The 17,297-nt window shown below is 57.3% G+C and overlaps 1 protein-coding gene across 3 annotated transcripts in view; it reads right to left on the bottom strand.

Moving 5' to 3' along the window:
• PDGFRB (platelet derived growth factor receptor beta) overlaps positions 1-16,137 on the bottom strand; it is a 36,065-nt gene extending 19,928 nt beyond the window's left edge. Inside the window, exons 1-3 of one of the 3 annotated variants that reach the window (XM_070414605.1) lie at positions 15,767-16,137; positions 12,226-12,372; positions 345-390 (exon numbers count right to left, since the gene is read on the bottom strand). In XM_070414605.1, coding sequence (XP_070270706.1) covers positions 345-390; positions 12,226-12,285 — 106 coding nt within the window. In that variant the 5' untranslated portion in view covers positions 12,286-12,372; positions 15,767-16,137. Of the gene's footprint in view, positions 1-344; positions 391-4,140; positions 4,230-12,225; positions 12,373-15,766 lie in introns of all 3 variants that reach the window. The other 2 variants (XM_070414606.1, XM_070414607.1) reach the window with 2 other exon arrangements.
• Positions 16,138-17,297: the final 1,160 nt, after the last annotated feature.

Below are 17,297 nucleotides of genomic sequence, written 5' to 3'. Positions count from 1 at the left end.
GGAGTCCCAGACCGGAAGCAGGCCGGCCAGACCGATGCCAGACCAATACCAGCAAGTGCTGAGAAGAGATGGGAGGCTGGGTGACTCTTAGTGAGTTGGGTGGGAAAGCTGGTGAAGGGGCATGGGGGTGGAAGGCCAAGCAAGGATTTGAGCCAAAGGCTCTGGGCAAGTGGGGCACCCACTGGGGTTAGTGAGCTGAGCGGTGGGCAGTGGAAAGGCAGGACGTTGAGGCTGAGAGCACAGCAGTGCCCCTGGGTTCCCAGGCTCTGATGCTCCACCCTGCCAGCTTCAGGGTCCTGCTTAGTGACTCCCCCTGGGCCCCTCCCAGGCCCCCGTCTACCTACCTTTGAGGATAGGAGCTGGCATGGCACTCAGAAGCAGCATGGTGTCCTGCAGAGTTAAACAGGGACCAGTCAGAGCCCAGGGCGGGCAGAGGCATCTTCGAACCTGGGCCCTGCAGAGTGAGCCCCAGCCTGGGCCACCGAGCCTTCGTGTCCATGGTGTCGAAGTCAAAGGCTACCCGTGTCCCATGGCGAGGGGTCTCCCCTGCCCATAGGTCCCCTCCCGCTGCACGAGGCGCAGCCTCAAGGAGCCTGGACCCTTCTTTGGCTCCATGGTGACCCTGGCTGAGCTCCCACCTCTCTTTGGGCCTTAGTTTCTCTATATATACGGGGGGCGGGGGTGCGGGGGCAGGGGGGCAGGGGGGCAGGGGGGCAGGGGGCCAGGGGGCGGGAGGGCTTGGACTGGATGGTGTCCAGGGGCCTGCCAGCTCTAACAGCCTGTCCTCCTGGTGACAGTTCCAATACCAGGCTCTTATCTGCCAGGACAAATATTTGGGAAAGTGATGAAAGGCCTGGAGGAGAAGGAGGGGGTAAGCCAGAACCCAGAGAACTCCCACAGCTCCACAAGCACAACAGGAAGTGGAGGTGGCTGTGGGAAGGGAAGCGGGGGAGTCAGGGCTGTGGAATGCGGGGGGAGTACCCCCACACCTGGCCCCCTACCCTCAGTCCTGAGCTGCACAGGGAGGCCCAGGGGAGAGGGGCCGGGGGCTGGGACCTGGGGAGGCCCCACTGCACAGTAAGCCTTGGGAGGTCTGTGGAGACTGCTGAACCCACCCCACCCCTAGTGTCCAGATGGGGAAACTGAGGCTCTGAGAGAAAAAGAAGTTTGCCCAAGGTCACACAGCAGAGCTTGTCTGAGAGAGAGACAGAGAGACCTGGACTGATAGAGGCAGAGAGAGACGAAGACACGGAGAGGCGGAGAGAGGGGAGACAGTGATGGAGACAGAAAGCGACAGCAGCAGGGACACTCCCTGAAAGACAGACTGAATTGGGAGCGTCTTTGTTCTGTCTCTTCCTGTGGCCGCCGCATCCAAGGATCCCAAATAACCACCAAGAGCCAGGCTTGCAAGGGTCCGCCTGCAGCATGGGCGGGAAGGAGCCCAGAAGCAGATGGGAGTCACAGCGAGAAATGTGGGCAGTAGCCACGTGACGAGGCAACAAGGAGCCTCCCGGGGCTGTGGGTCTGCTGACTTCTCTGAGTGGCTGCCCAGCCTGGCCTGCTCCTCAGCCCACACCCAGGTCATCCCCGCTGCACCCCCACCCTCACCCCTTTTAGTTTCCAGTCCAAGGCCAGGGTCCTGGTCTGAGCCCCAGCAGGGCTACCTTCTGCACCATCACTATCTCTGTGGCCTTCGTCTCCAGCTCCCAACATGAGATGATGCTGAGTGTACCACTTACAAAGCTGCGGTTACTCAATGGTGGGGCAGAGGTAAGCATCCTGGCCTGTGGACACCCAGTCTCCGCTCTGCCCAGCACCCTGATAAGCTGAGTGAATCTACTCATCTCCTTCTCCTGATCCCTTCAGAGCAGCCTGCCTAAGGGTCCCCTCATTGCTCCCCTCTCCCAATTGTTCCAGGCTGAAAACCCAGCCCTTCTGATGCACCCCCTCCTTCCCCCATCCCTCCTGCCCCAGCCCCTCCAGCTGGATGCCAGGCCTCCTCCAACGGGAGGGAGCAGCGCCATGGTGGAGCCAGCAGCCCCCACAGAGGCCCATCTGCCCCTTGGTGGGTGCCCCTCTGACTGCCCCCTTCCTGCCAGAGATCTCAGCCAAAGAAAATCATTAGCAGCCGAGGCTGGGGGAGGGGGGTCATTTCAGCCTCCCTGCCCCTCCCCTCTCAGCCTCCTTGGCTGGCCGCACTGTTTATTATTCTAAAGGAGGAATTTGGTCGGCTGGCCTGGAGATGGGAGGTCACTGCAGTTGGGGCTGGCCTGGCTCTGGAAGCCTGGGCTGTGTGGGCTGGGCCCCCTGGGCCAGCAGCCCCTGACCCTGGCTCCTCTCCTGCTGGGCCTGGGCCGGGGGCGGCTTAGAGTTTCTGAGACTCTCAGCTGGGAGGGGTCTTCTTGAACCGGCACCAGAGGTCCAAAGATGGACAGAATCATGGCCCGGTCACACAGTGAAAAGGCAGAAGAATCAGACGCTGGGGAGAGGATAGATAGGCTGGTCAGAGGAGCTCGGGAAAGTGTAGACATCTTAGGGAGAGTGTGGATTCCTGGGGATCTGGGACTGGCTTCTCTCTTCATAAAATGGGCATTTGGCTCTGGTCACAGGGACCTCAGACCCCCCTGAGGCAGAGCAAGTCTCTAGCTCGCTCTGCGACTCTGTTTCTCCATCCATACAAGGAGCCAGCAGCCCTCACAAAGGCCCATCTCCAAGAGCCATCCCTGCTCTAAAGCTGCCAGGAGGAGGCTCTCAAAGTCACTGTAATTCCCGCTGCTGGGTGGTTTGGGGGCTGAGGAGAAGGAGGGGTTGCATTTCTGAGGCTGGAGTCATGTGAGAATTCGTAACCATCTCTTCACGGACTGCTTTCCCGACCACTCAGTCACAAGCTTGCTGTGTGAGGTTTGACAAGTTGTTTCCCTCTCTGGGCTTCATTTTTTTAGACAGATAAACTGGTGACATGGAAATCCAGGAGGCGGCAGGGGAAGGGTGGCATGGACCACAGGCCACAGGCCTGGGACGGACCAGAGTGTGGCCTGAGGCACATGGACATGACCTCCTGGGCCATCTCGGATGAGCCCATGACACCCCCAGCTGTCCACCCAACGCCTTGTGGACCTCGTCAGGCTTCCCAGAGGCTGCCATGGGTCCAGCTACCCAGAGAGAGCCAGACAGCTGATTTGAAGGAGAGGGGGGCTTGCCTGCAACAATTCCCTTCTTCAGGGGGGCGGATACCTGGGACAAGGTGGGAGTCCCAGTCAGGGAACAGACATCCCCCTACTTGCCATACTCTCATGCCCAGGGAGGCCCCTGAAACAGAGAGAGGGAGTCCCCTTTGCCCATGAGAAGAATGCCGCGTGCCAGGGAGCCCTCATGATTTCTTTTATTTTAGCCAGGTTGGGGGTCAGAGGTCCAAAGATGGAGTAAGTAATTGCCCAGCTCCTCACAGTGAATCAGAGGGACCCCTTGGGGGAGCAAAGTGAGGACCCCAAGTCCAGGGGAGCAAGCATGCTTGGGGAGCCTTTCTCAGAGCCCTAGCCTTCTTTCCTTCCTGCACACACGAGTCTCCACTCCTTTCCCACCGCCTTAATCTAAATAAATCCAGTCCATCTTGGCCACATCCGCCAACAGCAGCTTCCCTCCCTCGGGGTCCTGAGGCTCCCACGACACAGGCAGGCCGGGGGCGGGGGCAGGGGGAGGGGGGCCTGCACGGCTGCCAGTGGCAGAGGCCTGCGCACCGTGAGCACGTGCGCACACAGCACAGACTCCTGCCTACGCACTCGTTCACACACTCCTCAGAAACACATCCGTGCACAGCAGACCATGTGTGTGCCAGCCCTCATGCAGACCCTCAACATGTGCACGCAACGTCCACACCAAACACGCATGCATACAGCTCCCACTGTGCCCAGCACATGCACACACAGCCGACTACTGCCTGTGTGCTCTCCCAGTGCACACATGTGTGGCACATCAATCAAATATGTACCCAGGACAAACAACCTGTGCACATACAACATGCACACAGAACATGTGCACATGGGACCCCAAACTCCTCTGAACACACATCCATATGTGTGCAGATGGGCCACAAAGCCAGGGTGCTGTGAATTTGCTGCACCCAACATGCATTTGACTCACTTGCTCCTCGGCCGACTCCATGAGATAGATACAGTGATCATTCCCGTTTTAGATGGGAAACTGAGGCAGAGAGCACTTAAGGAACTTGCCTAGGAACAGAGAGCAGAGACTGAGCCAGGGTGAGAGCTCTACCAGCATTTCTCTATTGACTTAGTTTGAGCCGGAGGTGGGGGGGAGCGGGGGGCGGGGGGGGGGGGGCGGGGAGGTGAAACGAATAGAAACAAATGGGTTTGAGGTTCATCTAGCTGAGAACGGCAGGACCTGTTGATTAGATATTGGGGGGCTGGAGGGAGAGGTGTCATAAAGGAGCCCCACCCCTGCTTCTGGCTTGGTGGGTGCATGCTGGGGCAATGCTAAGATGAGAATGAAGCGGAGGAGCAGGATGAAGAGCTGCCACTGAGCTGGTTAAAGTTACGGAGGGGCAGTGGGCACCTGAGGGGACAGAAGGACAGTCAGTCTGGCAGCAGGGAACAGGCTGGGCAGAAATAGCTTTGAGATGGGGGTGGGAGGGAGCCCTGTCTTGAGGAGGAAGGGGGTGCCAGGGATGCTCTGAATAAATAAGATGCCAGAGGGAGGAGGAGGCCTGGCATGGGGTCGTAGGGTTAGTCTTGGAATGTCAGAGCTCCACGGCCCTCGGGGATCATCTGCCTATCCAACCCCCTTCCTCAGCCCCATTGTACAGATGGGGAAACTGAGCCTGAGAGCAGAACAGCAACAGGTCCCAGTGTTCTGACTGGGCTCAGGTGTCCAGTGGGGAGCAGAAGCTCGCCTGACTGGGTAGCCCTTGCCTCCAGCCCTGCCTCAGATGTGAGTCTGGTGGCTCAAGGCCTTAGGGCTCAGATGACAGCGGCTGCCCCTTCCTTCCACACAGGATCCTCCCCTGCTCTGCTATACACAGACCTTTATATCAAAGTCACGTTTCTTGCACCATCCCAGCCAAGCGGGGATCGGAGACGTGTCAGAGGAGTGGCTTGTGAAGATGCTGGCAGAAACCGGATAAACTCGGTCTCCTGACCAGCAGGCTAGTCCTCTCTCCTCCACGCCAGGGGCACTTCACAGCCTCTGGGACAAACTTCAGGGGACAGATCCCTGGCTGGGAGTAAGGGGACGTGGGTTCTAGTCTCTGCTCTGTCACCCACCTGTAGTGTGGACCTGCCCCTCTCTGGGCCTCCGTTTCCCCATCTGTACATGGGATGAGCAGGGCTGTCCTGGGAGCACTTCTCAAGATCCTGCTCTAGAAGGCAGCTGTGCTGAGCTGGAATGCTGGGTTGGGGTGGGGGTGGGGTGCTGGGGAGGGGCCCTAGCCAGGATGTCATGACTCAGCTCCGAGAAGGCAGCCAGCTCCAGGCCTGGGAGTGTGTGGGGGCAAGAGGCATCTGGAGCCAGAGATGGAGTCCTCCCGCCAGCAGTTGAGAGAGTGTGAGAGTGACGGCGGCATAGGCTGGACACGGCAGCGTTTGGCCCATGTGGCTTTACCCGGAGTGGGCTGAGATGTAGGTGTGAGCCTGCAGCATGGGAGCCAGGCAGGAGAGCAAGGTCGGTGACAGGTGGGAGGTAGAAACCTGGGAAGGGGCTGAGGCTGTGGGGCTCCCACCTGCCCCCCTCAATCTGATGCCCCACTTCTATCTGTTAGGAAAGGCTCTGCATTCCACCCTTACACATGAATCTCCCCACAGGCCCCGGATCACACTGAAGCCAGAGAGGGAGAGCAGCGTGGCCCAGTCACAGTGATGCAGCTCAGCCACCCAGGCCTGACCTGCCCGCTGTGGCTGGACCAGAGGCCCTGCACGTTGCCAGGTACCTGCCAGGTCCCCCAAACAAAGTAGCAGAAATTTTGGAGCCTGGCACGGACTCTAGCTGTCCTGGAAGTCCAAGTGGGTATAAGGACAGTGCCAGTTTCGTGGGCCATCATTCTGACCCCCTATCCCTACCCCCTCCAGCATAAGCGCGGTGGCCTCTGGCTGCCCCACTGTACCCCTCTCCTCACCTCCAGTTCGTCCCCTCCCACCTCTTCTCACCTCTCAGCCTTTCTGAAACACCCTCTGACCATGCCCTTCCCTGGCCCTCCTCTGGCGCTCCGTCACCCCCAGGTGCAGTTGGCCCCCTTACTCGCAGTTTTGCTTGCCGCGGCTTGTTACCCACAGTCTGAAAATATTCAATGAAAAATTCCAGAAATAAGCAATTCCCAAGTTTTAAATTGCACACCGTTCTGAGTAACACGATGAAATCTTGCACCTCCCCCCTCCACCCCACTAGGGACGTGAATCATCGCTTTGTCCAGCGTATCCACACTGGACGTGCTCCCTGCCCACTAGTCACTTAGGAGCTGCCTCCGTTATCCTCAGATCAGTTATCAGAGAGAGACCACAGTCACATGGCTTGCATTACAGTGTATTGTTACAATTGTTCTACTTTACTGTTAGTTATTGTTGTTACTCTCTCACTGTGCCTAATTGATAAATTACCTTTTCATAGGTACACACATACAGGGAAAAACAGCATAGAGAGGGTTCGGTACTATCCGGGGTCTCGGGCATCCACTTGAGGGCTTGGAATGCATCCCCCGTGGGTAAGGGGGGACCACTGTTAGAGGCCGGCTTCTTAGCCCAGCCTTTAAGAACCTTCACGCCCTGGCCCTGCAGACAGCTCATCATGACTGAGGGAGGGAGGTTGCTGCCCTCCCAGCTCCCCAGGGCCCATGTGAGGCCCCCACACTCGTCACTCACTCCGTGCTCCTCTCCCCGGGAGGCCTCCCCAGGGAGACAATGGAAAAAAATGACCTATTTTCTGGAAGTTCAGAATAAAATGAAACATCTGTCTGGATCGGAGCCAGGCTGATAAAGAACGGACTGATCCCCCCGGCCTGAGCTCCCTCCTCCTGCTGCACACCCCCTCAACTGCTAGAGTGTGAGCGCTGGGGGTAGGGGAGCTGTGCGGGCCCCCGCTACTTGGAACGGTTCGTGGGAAAGCACTCAGTGTGTGCCTCACGGTCGCTGGTGACCCAGAGGAGGGCGCCTGGGTTCCCACACAGGCTGGGAACCAGCCTGAGAAGGAGGTCCGTGAGGAAGAGAGGCCAGCTGCACGCCCCTGTCCACCTGCTGCAGAGCAAGCACTTCCTGCCTCCTCAGGCGCCTCGCTGGCCTCCCTGCTCGTCCCCGCGGCCACCCTCCAGGCCAAATGGCCTGGCTCTGCCCAGGCCCAGTGGATCCCTGGATCAGTCCTCTGGATCCCCTCTAGGCCCCTAACAGGTCCTTCAAAAAAGAATAAGAACTTAAAGGCCTTGACAATAACCACAAGAATAATAATAGCTACCGCTGATTCAGTTCATCTCACCCACCCCTAGGCTGGGCCCTTTATGGGAGTGATCGCAGAGCAATCCATGAGGTCAGTGTTGCCTCTCCATTTTACAGATGAGGAAAGCGAGGCACACGGAGGTTAAATCATTCGCCCAAGGTCGCAGAGCTGGCCAGTGATGAAGCCAGTGCTCGATCCTGAGCAGACTGACCTCAGAGCACACAGGTGCAACACCCAGGGGACGGCCTCTCTAAGGCAGGAGGCAAAGATGACCAGCACACAGTCCCAGCTCAATACACGAGTCAGCAGCCCTGTCCTTTGGCCCTGTTTTCAGCTGAGTGAGGCTAACGCTGGCAGGCAGGGGGGAGACAGCCCTGCCATCTTTCACAGAGCCCCACAGCCTTAGAACGGGGAAGGCCGTAAATACTCCCCATTCACATCTCCCCCACCCTCTCTGCAAACAAAGAGGTTGTCCATCTCACAGGTGCACATCTCCCCGTGACAGGGATCTCACCACCTCACCTGAGGCCCGTTCCATTCTTGGCCAGCTCAGGGTCCTCAGATGCTAGGCTATTCAGAAATTGTCATTACATTGAGCACAATTTGTCTCCTTGTATCTTCTACTCACGGGTCCTGCTTCTGTCCACCAACCACCCCACCAACCCAGGACATCTTTCTTCTCATTCATTGTCCTGATGCCCCACAATCTGAAAACAAACCGAAGCCCCTACTAGTTTGGGATGGAGCACTCTGCTAAACGAGATGACCCAGTGGTTCTGTTTTATCTTCACAACAATTCTGTGAGGTGGGTACAATCATTGTTCCCATTCCACAGAGAAGGAAACAGACTCTCAGAAAGGTGTGGTAACTTGCCCAAGGTCACGCAGCCAATAAGCAATGCAGCTGTGAGGCAAACTCAGGCCTGTCTGACTCCAAGCCTGTATTCCTAACTGCCATGCTAGCCTGCGTGTCTCCCACCCAGAAGCAGGTCTGTGTCCAGAGAAACATTCCCACGTGGGTTCACACTCAACCAGGCTCTCAGGGATGGAAGGACCCTGAGTTCGGAGCCCTGTCCCTCCCCTCACTGTGGTGCAGAGTGACCAGGGGCCTGCTCCAGCTCACCGGGGAATGTGAAAGTCAAGCTGGGGATAGAGCTCAGAACCTTTCTGCAACTTCACCGCAGAGCCTGAGGTCAGCCCACGGGTGCAGGAGAGGAGTCCTCCCTGAGGACAGCCTGGGGCGCAGGGGCAGTGCCGGTGGGGCCCTGGCCTACCTTGAGGCCTGTTCCAAGGGCCTCTGAGATGGAGCACCCAGTAGTCGGGCAGGGTGTGTGGCCAGCTCTGCCACAGGCCCTCTGTGCTGGGGTCCAGGCCTGCCCCCGCTGGGCCCCAGCACTCCTTACCACTGTTCACAGCGGGCCTGGGCCTCTCTCTGTAGCTCCAGAGTTCCAGGCCTCTGCCATCCCTCGGTTGCCCTGCCTCACACCCCACCCCCAGAGCCTCATCTCCGGCGGTGCCATGGCAACAGAGAGCGCTAGGCCCTGGCAGCCAAAGGAGCCCCTTAGAGGGGTCCCAGGCTGAGGCTGGGGAGGAGGTGGGGGTGCAGCAGGCACAGACAAGCAAACCTTCTGTTCCCCGGGCTGCTGCCAGCCCCGGATCAGCCCTGGGCAGGGGTGGGGGCCACAAATAGAATGGGTTCTCAGAGCCAAGTGGGCAGGGGCAGGCAGGCCTCAGGCCACTGGGACTGACCCACCAGCACGCGGCCTTCCCCCACCAGCCCGGAGCCCGCAAACGGTCCCGGGTAGCTAGCTATTAATTGGTGCCAATTATAGAGCATTGAGATTCCCCTCAGAGCCCTCCTGGGCAGCAGAGCCGGAGGGGAGAAAGCGCCCATGTTTCACTTCTCGTCGTCTCGGCATCTGTTCCTGCACTTGGTTCTTCAGTCATTCACCCCCAGTTCTCCCATTCACTCTTCCTCAGCCTCTCTGCGCCCGGTTTTCTGATCTGAAAGTGGGAGCTTGTGGAGGCCTCGAATGAGTTAATACAAGAAAAATGCTTAGAGCAGGGCCTGGCGTACAGCCCTCTGCAGTCAGTGGTCACGATATTATTATTCTTTATTCACTCAGGGGAGAGGCACTCACTCACTCACTCACTCACTTGGCACGGAGTGCACGGCCGAGACCCTGCTGGTTAGGCTTGTCAGCAAAGGGATACATGTGATAAATGAGACGCAGGAAACCCCTCCCAGAAGGGCTCCTCAGGAAGGGGCGCTGCTGTTGTTATTGGTGTTGTCAGCAGGCGCGGCGGGGTGGGGGCAGGGTAGTCCTCCTAGGTATTCAGGGGCTGAGAGGCCCGGCCAGGACCAGAACCCATGTCGAATGACCTTCCAACCCACTGTCTGTCAGCAAGCTCTTTCCTGTACCTTTGTCTTAGTCCCTTCATTTGATTTCCCACAAATGAGGAAACCTACCTCACAATTTGTTGGGATGTCTCCAAGTTCCTAAGAAAGGATTAGGGTTACAGTAGGTGCTCAATCGATGCTCACACAGGATGAAAGGTCAAATGGCTAGGCAGGGCCAGCTCTTCTGGTTCTCATGCCTGGAGCCGCAGCTGTCCTGATCAGTCAGAACTCACCAGGCTGGGGAACTGGGGTGGGCAGGCGAGGGTGACCCTCCTCCTCCAGGGAGCTGCTGGGACAGGCTGGTGAGGGGGCAGAACAGACAAATGGAACCCTGATGCCAGCATGCTGTGCCTGATGCCACCCAGGACACTGAAGTGCATGGGACCCCAGCCTGGTCAGGGCAGCAGCCCCAGCTTGAAGCCACTTAACCCAGGACCAAGTGCCAGTCCTACTCCCTCACAACTGTGTGACCTCCGACTTTAACTTCCCCAAGTTCCAATGTCCCGGGAAATGGCAGAAGGGATTCCCTTTCCGTTGCTGTGAGAGCTAATGATGGTGATGAAATGCTCCTGACACATAACGGGTGCTCGGTAGATGGTAGCTAGCATGATTACGATGACTGCAATGGAGATGGGGGTGGCCTTCAGGTTTAGGTTTTTGGGGGGATGATGCCAGGGAAGGGCATTCCACAGGGGTGAGGGAAGTGGGCGATCTCAAGGCATCTGGGAGAAATGGCAGAAAGGTATCTGTTAGGCTAGAAACTGGGGCTTCTCCATGAAGAGGTAGGTGACAGGCAGGGAAGAGGACAGAGGTCACTTTGGGAAAGATTTGGGGTGCCAAGCCAGGATTTGAGCTTTGCCTGAATGTACAAGGAAACCAATTTTCAGGACATTGATAGTGAGGGTGGGGGCTAGCTGCTGGCTGGGCAGCCATAATGGTGCAACTCCAAGCACTATGGGGTGTGTGTGTGGGCGGCGGGGGGGGGGGGGGGGGGGGGAGGGCTCCAATAGGAGAGAGGCAGGTGCGGGTTGGCATTTTGTGAGAGGGCATGGATAAAATGGGGACAGGAGGCAGTGAGACCAAGTGTGGGGGTGAAGCCACCTCAGACCCAGCCTGAACTCCCTGGCAGGGCCAGCTATGTAATCTGTGGGGGCCAAGAGCAAAACAAAAATGCAGGGCCCCTTGTTAAGAAAGGATAAAGGATTTCACGTGCAGGACCCTCCTGAGCATGGAGGGCTCTGTGACTGCTCTGGTGGGTTGCTCGTGAAGTCACCCCTGCTCCCTGGACTACAGGGAAGGCCGTCTGTCCATCAGGCCTTCCATCCACCCACCAGTCTGCTTATCCCTCTCTGTGCCTGCCAGGGCCTCTCAGGGGCCAAGGGCAGAGCTGGATGGGACCTCTAGGGTCACCTTGCTGCTCCCTGGCCCTCCCCCCATTTTACATAAAAGGAAATTATGGCCGGAGTAGATATAAACACTCTCTGGGTTACAGATGAGGACATGCCCAGAGAGGTTAAGTCAGTTGCCCCAAATCCCACAGCGAGGAAGTTGTGTGGCTCAAAAACTACCCAGGGGGGATTCCCACCACTTGTCAGGATGGCCTTGCTCCTCTTCAACCCAAGCTCTGCCCTGTGGCCGTGGCCGGGAAGAGCTGCAGCCTGAGCACTCTCGGTGGCAGAGCAAAGGCCATGCCTGCAGCCTGGGTCCTGGGCCCAACCCAGATAACCTGAGGCGCATCCCCCCTCTCTGGGCTTCAGTATCCCACCCATACAATAAGGAAGTTGAACAAATGTCCTTTTCATCTCTGACCTTCAGGAACTGTCTGACCCCCTGGCCCTGCTGCCCCCACCTCCCAAGGGACAGCCCTTCCCATCAGAGGGCGGAGAAGCTGGTGCCTCCAGATGAAAGGTTCTGGGCACCTGAGACATCAAATAGCGCTGATCTGAAAAGAGGCGAAGAGAAGGTATCAATGCAGCTCAAGCAATACACTTTGATTGCTTAGACTGGGGGCGGGGTGCCCAGAAAGCATCTGGGAAGCGGGACGGGCCTGAGACCTGGGCCTGAGGGTTCAGGAAGCCCTTTGCCTGAGACTTCTCCTGCCCCCACCTCCCAAGACGTGAGGTGGACCTGACGTCTTAGGAGGGACTTGAGGTGGGACTTCTACACTGGAATCAACAAGTGTGTGAGTCCTGCCATCCTCACACCAGAGGTGCGTCTCAGCATCCATTCCCTCGCCTCTGGACCCCATCGTGTGTCCATCTACTGTTGGCCAAAGCCTTACTTCCGCTTGAAATCAGAGCATATGAGGTTCAAAAAAAGTCAGCATTGGAAAAGACCTAAATGGTCACAGCACCACACACACACCCTAACAGGCGCACCTCCCGACCCTACCTCCTCAGTATCCCGGGAAAATGGGCACGCGGGCTCGGTTCCCTGGCAAACGAAGTGCATTAACAGGCTGCTCTTAACTGTCCGAAAGTTCTCCTAGTTATTGCAGGTAACGGTTTTCCATTAGTGGTCATCGATCCCGACCACTTTCTGTAACATGGAGAAAAAGGGTAAGAAAAAACGCTTCCACCGTGAAGTTAAATATGCATGATCCCTGAGTACACAACAGGGCCAGTGCGGCTGCCAACCTGGGCTGCATTGGCCCGGAATCCTGGAATTGTTTTAGGGCTGGAAGGAGCTTAGAGGTCGTCGTGGTCAACTTCCTTATTTTACTACTGGGAAAACGAAGGACCAGAGAGGGACTGACTCCCCCACCGGCATCCGAGGTGAGTTTCAGGGCCTGAGGACCACCCCCACGGCTGAGGCACATTCTGAGTTTATGCTGGATCTGTAGCGGGGACCCAAGCCCCACCCAGCCTCTCCTCAGAGCGCTGGAGTGAGAAACACCCAGGTGCAAGTCCCCGCTCCACAACTTCCTCGCTGTGGGATTTGGGGCAACTGACTTAACCTCTCTGGGCATGTCCTCATCTGTAACCCAGAGTGTTTATATCTACTCCTGGAGGTTGATGTGATGATTAAATTAGTTCAGCAAATATTTAAGCACTTACTGAATGCCGGCCTGTTCTGAGCGCTGAGAAAGACGGCAGTGACCTTCGAGGGAATGGATGTAAAACACGATGGAAGTGCTCAGAAAGGGCTGGTCCGTTCTATCCTCCTGTACACACTGCTTTCCAGCCAAGGAGCCCCTGGGGAGGCTCCTGGGGTGCGTGTGGGGTGGAGGATGGCAGAAAGCAGTGGAGGAAGGTCTCCCCCATTCCCAGGTCCACTGACTGCAGGGTCTGAACCATGTGCAAAAAATGGGGGGTAGGCAGGGGGTGTATTTCAGGGATGTCTGGGGACCCTCTCATTCCTTCCTCCCTCTTTACCACACTCAGTTGCCTGTCCTGAGCAAAACACCCAGAGTCCCTTCCCTCAGCCGAGAGGCAGCTGGTCTCAGACAGGCTGTGCCTGGAAGATGGCGTGAGCCTTTAGAATGCCACTGGTGGCCAGGTCCCTCCCACGGGCAGAGCCCTTTGCAGACTGCAGAAGAAATTCATAGCCAAGTTGTTCTGTGCAGGAGGCAGGAGAGCGTGGCCCTTGCCCAATGACATTGGGTCCAGCCCATGAAGTGCAGGGACCGTGCTGACAGTCTTACCTACACTGTTAGCTCATGGAGCTCACACACTGCCTTGCTGCTCACAGAGTTGGGGACCGACGCCAGAGGGGCAGAGCACTGGCCCAGGGTCACACAGTCAGCCAGAAGCCGAATGGGGGATGATGCATGGTCAGCGGATGCCCAAACCTGGCCCTGTTACCCACGGTGCCCACTGCCTTCCAGGTGCGGACACAGCCCAGAAAGAAGACACGGGCCTGAGGTTGGCCGCACAATGGATCTGAGTCGAGCCAGGCCAAGCGCCAGGTCTCCTGACTCTGAATCCGTGGTGCTTTTCCGCTGCCCCACATCTGTGGGCAATTAGAAGTCTCAGCTCTTCTTCCCACAGAGGAGGGAAGGCTGCCTGAGCACTGCTGAAGGGAGGGTGTTGACCAGATGGCCCTCATTCAGGACCAAGCCAGGGCCAGGTGAGCCTGGGAGCAGGTCAGGCCCGATGCAGAACTTTCTGCTGCTGTTGGCGCTGGAGCCAGGAGAGGCTCTGTGGAAAGAGGGCGGCTCTCCCCTCTGACCAGGCTATCGAGGGGGTTAAGTCTTTGGATTCCGGCAGACCGTGGTCTCAATACCCACTCTACTGTGTGACCCTGGGCAAGTCACTCAGCTTCTCTCAGCCTGGGCTCCCTTGTCTGCAAAGCAGGGGGAACAATACTGATCCGAAGGCCTGCTCTGTGCCTGGATGCGGTCAGCACTTAATGACAGTGACCGACATGGTCCTCCTGTCCCCGAGTGCTGTGGACTCAGCTCAGAGGCAAGGAGGGCTATCTGACTTCAGAAGATGTCGCTAGAGGCCTCTGTGCGCTGTGGGATCACAGATGCGGGCAGGGACACCCCTCCTGGTTTGACATAGACAAACTCGGTCTGGAGGAACTGCACGGTGTTCTGGAAGGCTACCTGAGGGAGGGCAGCAGGCCTGGGGTTCCGGTCTCACACTTGAGAAGAGAGGCTCCTCAGCCAGTCCCTCCTCCCTTTCACCAGGACATTTTCTTAGCCCCGTTGCTGACAGGGGGACATGAGGGACAGAACACAAGATGGGGAAGCCCAGGGCCTGAAGGATCTCTGATATGCAAACAGAACACAAAGGGGAAGAAAGGGCCAAGCAAAAAGTCACCAGTGAGGAGGGCATGGCGAGCACTTGGAAGACTGGAAGAACCTGGGAAGGCTGCCTGGAGGAGGTGGAGTGGGAAGGATCCTTGAAGGGAAAGTGCAGGACGTGTCCACAGGCAAGATTATGTCAGTTCCTTGGGGAAATCCTGGGGTCTGACTGGAAGGAACAGGAACACAAGGATCAAGTTTGGAGTGACAGCACAGGGAGCTTACTATGTGCCTCTTACTTGCTGTGTGCGGTAGTCGTGTTGCTGCTGTGAGCCTCAGTTTCCCCACACGTAAGGCGGGAGTTGCTGGTTAGCATTGCACGAGATCACACTTATAAAGCACTCCACATAGTCCTGGCCTGCAGTGAGTATCCATCAGGGGCAGCACAGGCCCTTTCTACACGAAGATGCACAGCGGAATTGTGATCCAATTTTTGTTTTAGGATAGAGTGGAGAAGCCGTGGAAGGAGGCAGCTGGCCCGGAGGCCTGAGCAGCTGCCTGGGACCAGGGGAAAGGGCCCAGCAGCCGATCCCCCTTCTTCACAGAGGGGCCCCCAGATCTGAGGGCCCGGTCCCTGACCCCCAGCCCCAGCTGCATGTACATGGCCTGCCAAGCCCCAGCCCCCTCGCCTTCGAACTTTCCCAGCCACTGGGGGTTTGGAAGGACATCTTAGGAATCTGGAAAATTTGCAAATCCACTTAAATCCCCAGAGTTTGCTTGGTGCCCTACTGGCCTAAAGCCAGACAGATTCTTAGGGACAAGACTTGGGCCAAGGGACAGGGTCAGGCTTTGGGGTCCCCTGTCCCCTTCTAGGTCCCCTTTCCGTGTGCCCTGCTTGCCATCTCCCAATTTCCTTCTCACTCCCCTCCCGGCAGCCCCCACTTCCAACAGGCGCTGCTGTGCTTTGGAGACCCCCACTCAGCATGGCACCGAGAAACTTCTGGGGTATATTTGATGAGGTCAGGGGGCAGCAGGATTGAGGAGGCCTGGGCCACTCTCCCGCAGAAGCAGCCTAAGCAGGAGAAAGCTGGTTCCTCCATCCCTGATGTTGCCCACAGCCTCCAGTCTCCTCCCATCTGGTTTTGTTAAAAATATTTTCCATTTTTGACCTACTTGAGAAGGCACAGGCTGGGGTAGGGGGACAGACAAGGAGTTGGGGTTCCCCCCTGTATGAGCACTTACCTTGCTGTTGATGCCTTCTGGTGTGGGCAAGGTCCAGGCTCTGGGCTGTCACCCCTTCCAGGAAGTCCTCCTCACTGCCCTCTCCTGTTATCAGAAAGTCTTTGCTGGCCAGAAGCGGGGAAGCCCCTGGGTAGGAGGCAGAAAGGACTGTTGTGGGGAGAGAGTGGGGGGCTGTGGGTGAGGAGTGGCCTCACGCCCAAAGCATCCTTTGGGAGGAGCAGGGTAGCCAGGAGGGGCCGCCCTGGGTCTGGCTGTCTGTGTCGCTCCACACAGGCTGCTGCCCCCGGGGGGTGCTGGTCAGAAAGGCCCAGCTCTCTCCTTGTCCTCCTCCTCTCCCAGTCCAAGCTCCTCACTGAGTGATCCTGGGTCCCAGACAGGGCGGGCGGGGACTGCGGGCGGCTGGCAGCCCCCAGAGCTCACACCATTGTGGGCTTCCCTGCCCTCCCCACTTAGGGGGAAAGGCTGCAGGGCGGCCTCTGATTGGCCCAGCTGGAGAAGAGGGAGGGGGGGTGGAGCTGGGAGGGTGGACGCCGCGTGTGTCTGTTTTCAATTTTAGTTTTTTTCCCTCCTCTCTTTCTTTTCCCCCAAGTTTCTTGTTTTTCTTCCTCTTTTCCCTCTGCTTTCTCCCTCCTGCCGCCTGCTCTCTCAGGATGTGAGGGGATGTTTAGAAATTCCACAGCCCACGCCAGCCGCTGAGTCACTTTTATTAAAGAGTGCCCCAGCCCCACTAGCCTAATGCCTGTCTCGGGTGGCAGCCTCCCCTTGCCATAGCACCTGGGGGCGGGTCCCTTCTCTGTGCCTCAGTTTCCCCATCTATAAAGAGAGCCTTGGTCACTTATACAGTTGATTCACTCAACATCCATTCATTGAACCAGTATGTTGAACACCTACTATGTGCCAGACACTATGCTGAGTGCTGGAAATGCAGTAGCCAGTAGGATACAGTCCTTGACCTCAGGGGCGCCCAGGCTGCTGGGAGAGAGACAATGTACAGGCAGGTACTCCAAGGGAGGGCAGGGGGCTGAGAGGGGCATCTAACTGAGGTTGGAGGAAATCAGAGAGGGCTTCTGAGAAGAGGTGATTTGGAAAAGATGAAAAGACCTTCCAAGATTATCAATCACTTCTCAAAAGAAGAAACCAAGGCCCAGGGGTGAACTGGTGAAGAGAGGGGGAAATACTTGTCTAAGGTCACCAGCATACTTCAGATTTCAAGACATATTTCTTTCTATTATGTCAAAGCTCCTGGAGTTCCAGGGAAGGATTCTTCCCCCGTTTGATAGACAAGGAAACTGAAGCCCAGAGGAGAGAAATGAGCTTCCCCAGCTCACGCCGCAATGGCAGAACTGGAGCAAAATCAGGTCTCGTGAGGGACAGGCTGGAACAGACACAGGTGGCCTGACCCAGCGGAAGACCCACACTGCAGTGTAGACCAGCTCTCCTGTCCTGCCTTCTTTCTAGGTTATCCCTTCCTCTGTCTCTCATTCAGTCACTCAACAGGTATGTCGAGAACCTGTTATATTCTATTTCATCC

This window comes from Myotis yumanensis, unplaced genomic scaffold (genome assembly GCF_028538775.1).
Source record: "Myotis yumanensis isolate MYYU_CA2020_CCGP unplaced genomic scaffold, mMyoYum1.0.hap1 SCAF_5, whole genome shotgun sequence".
In the NCBI taxonomy this organism is placed as follows: Eukaryota; Metazoa; Chordata; class Mammalia; order Chiroptera; family Vespertilionidae; genus Myotis; species Myotis yumanensis.
Note: the sequence above shows the minus strand (reverse complement) of the source record. Positions and strands in the feature narration are given on the sequence as shown.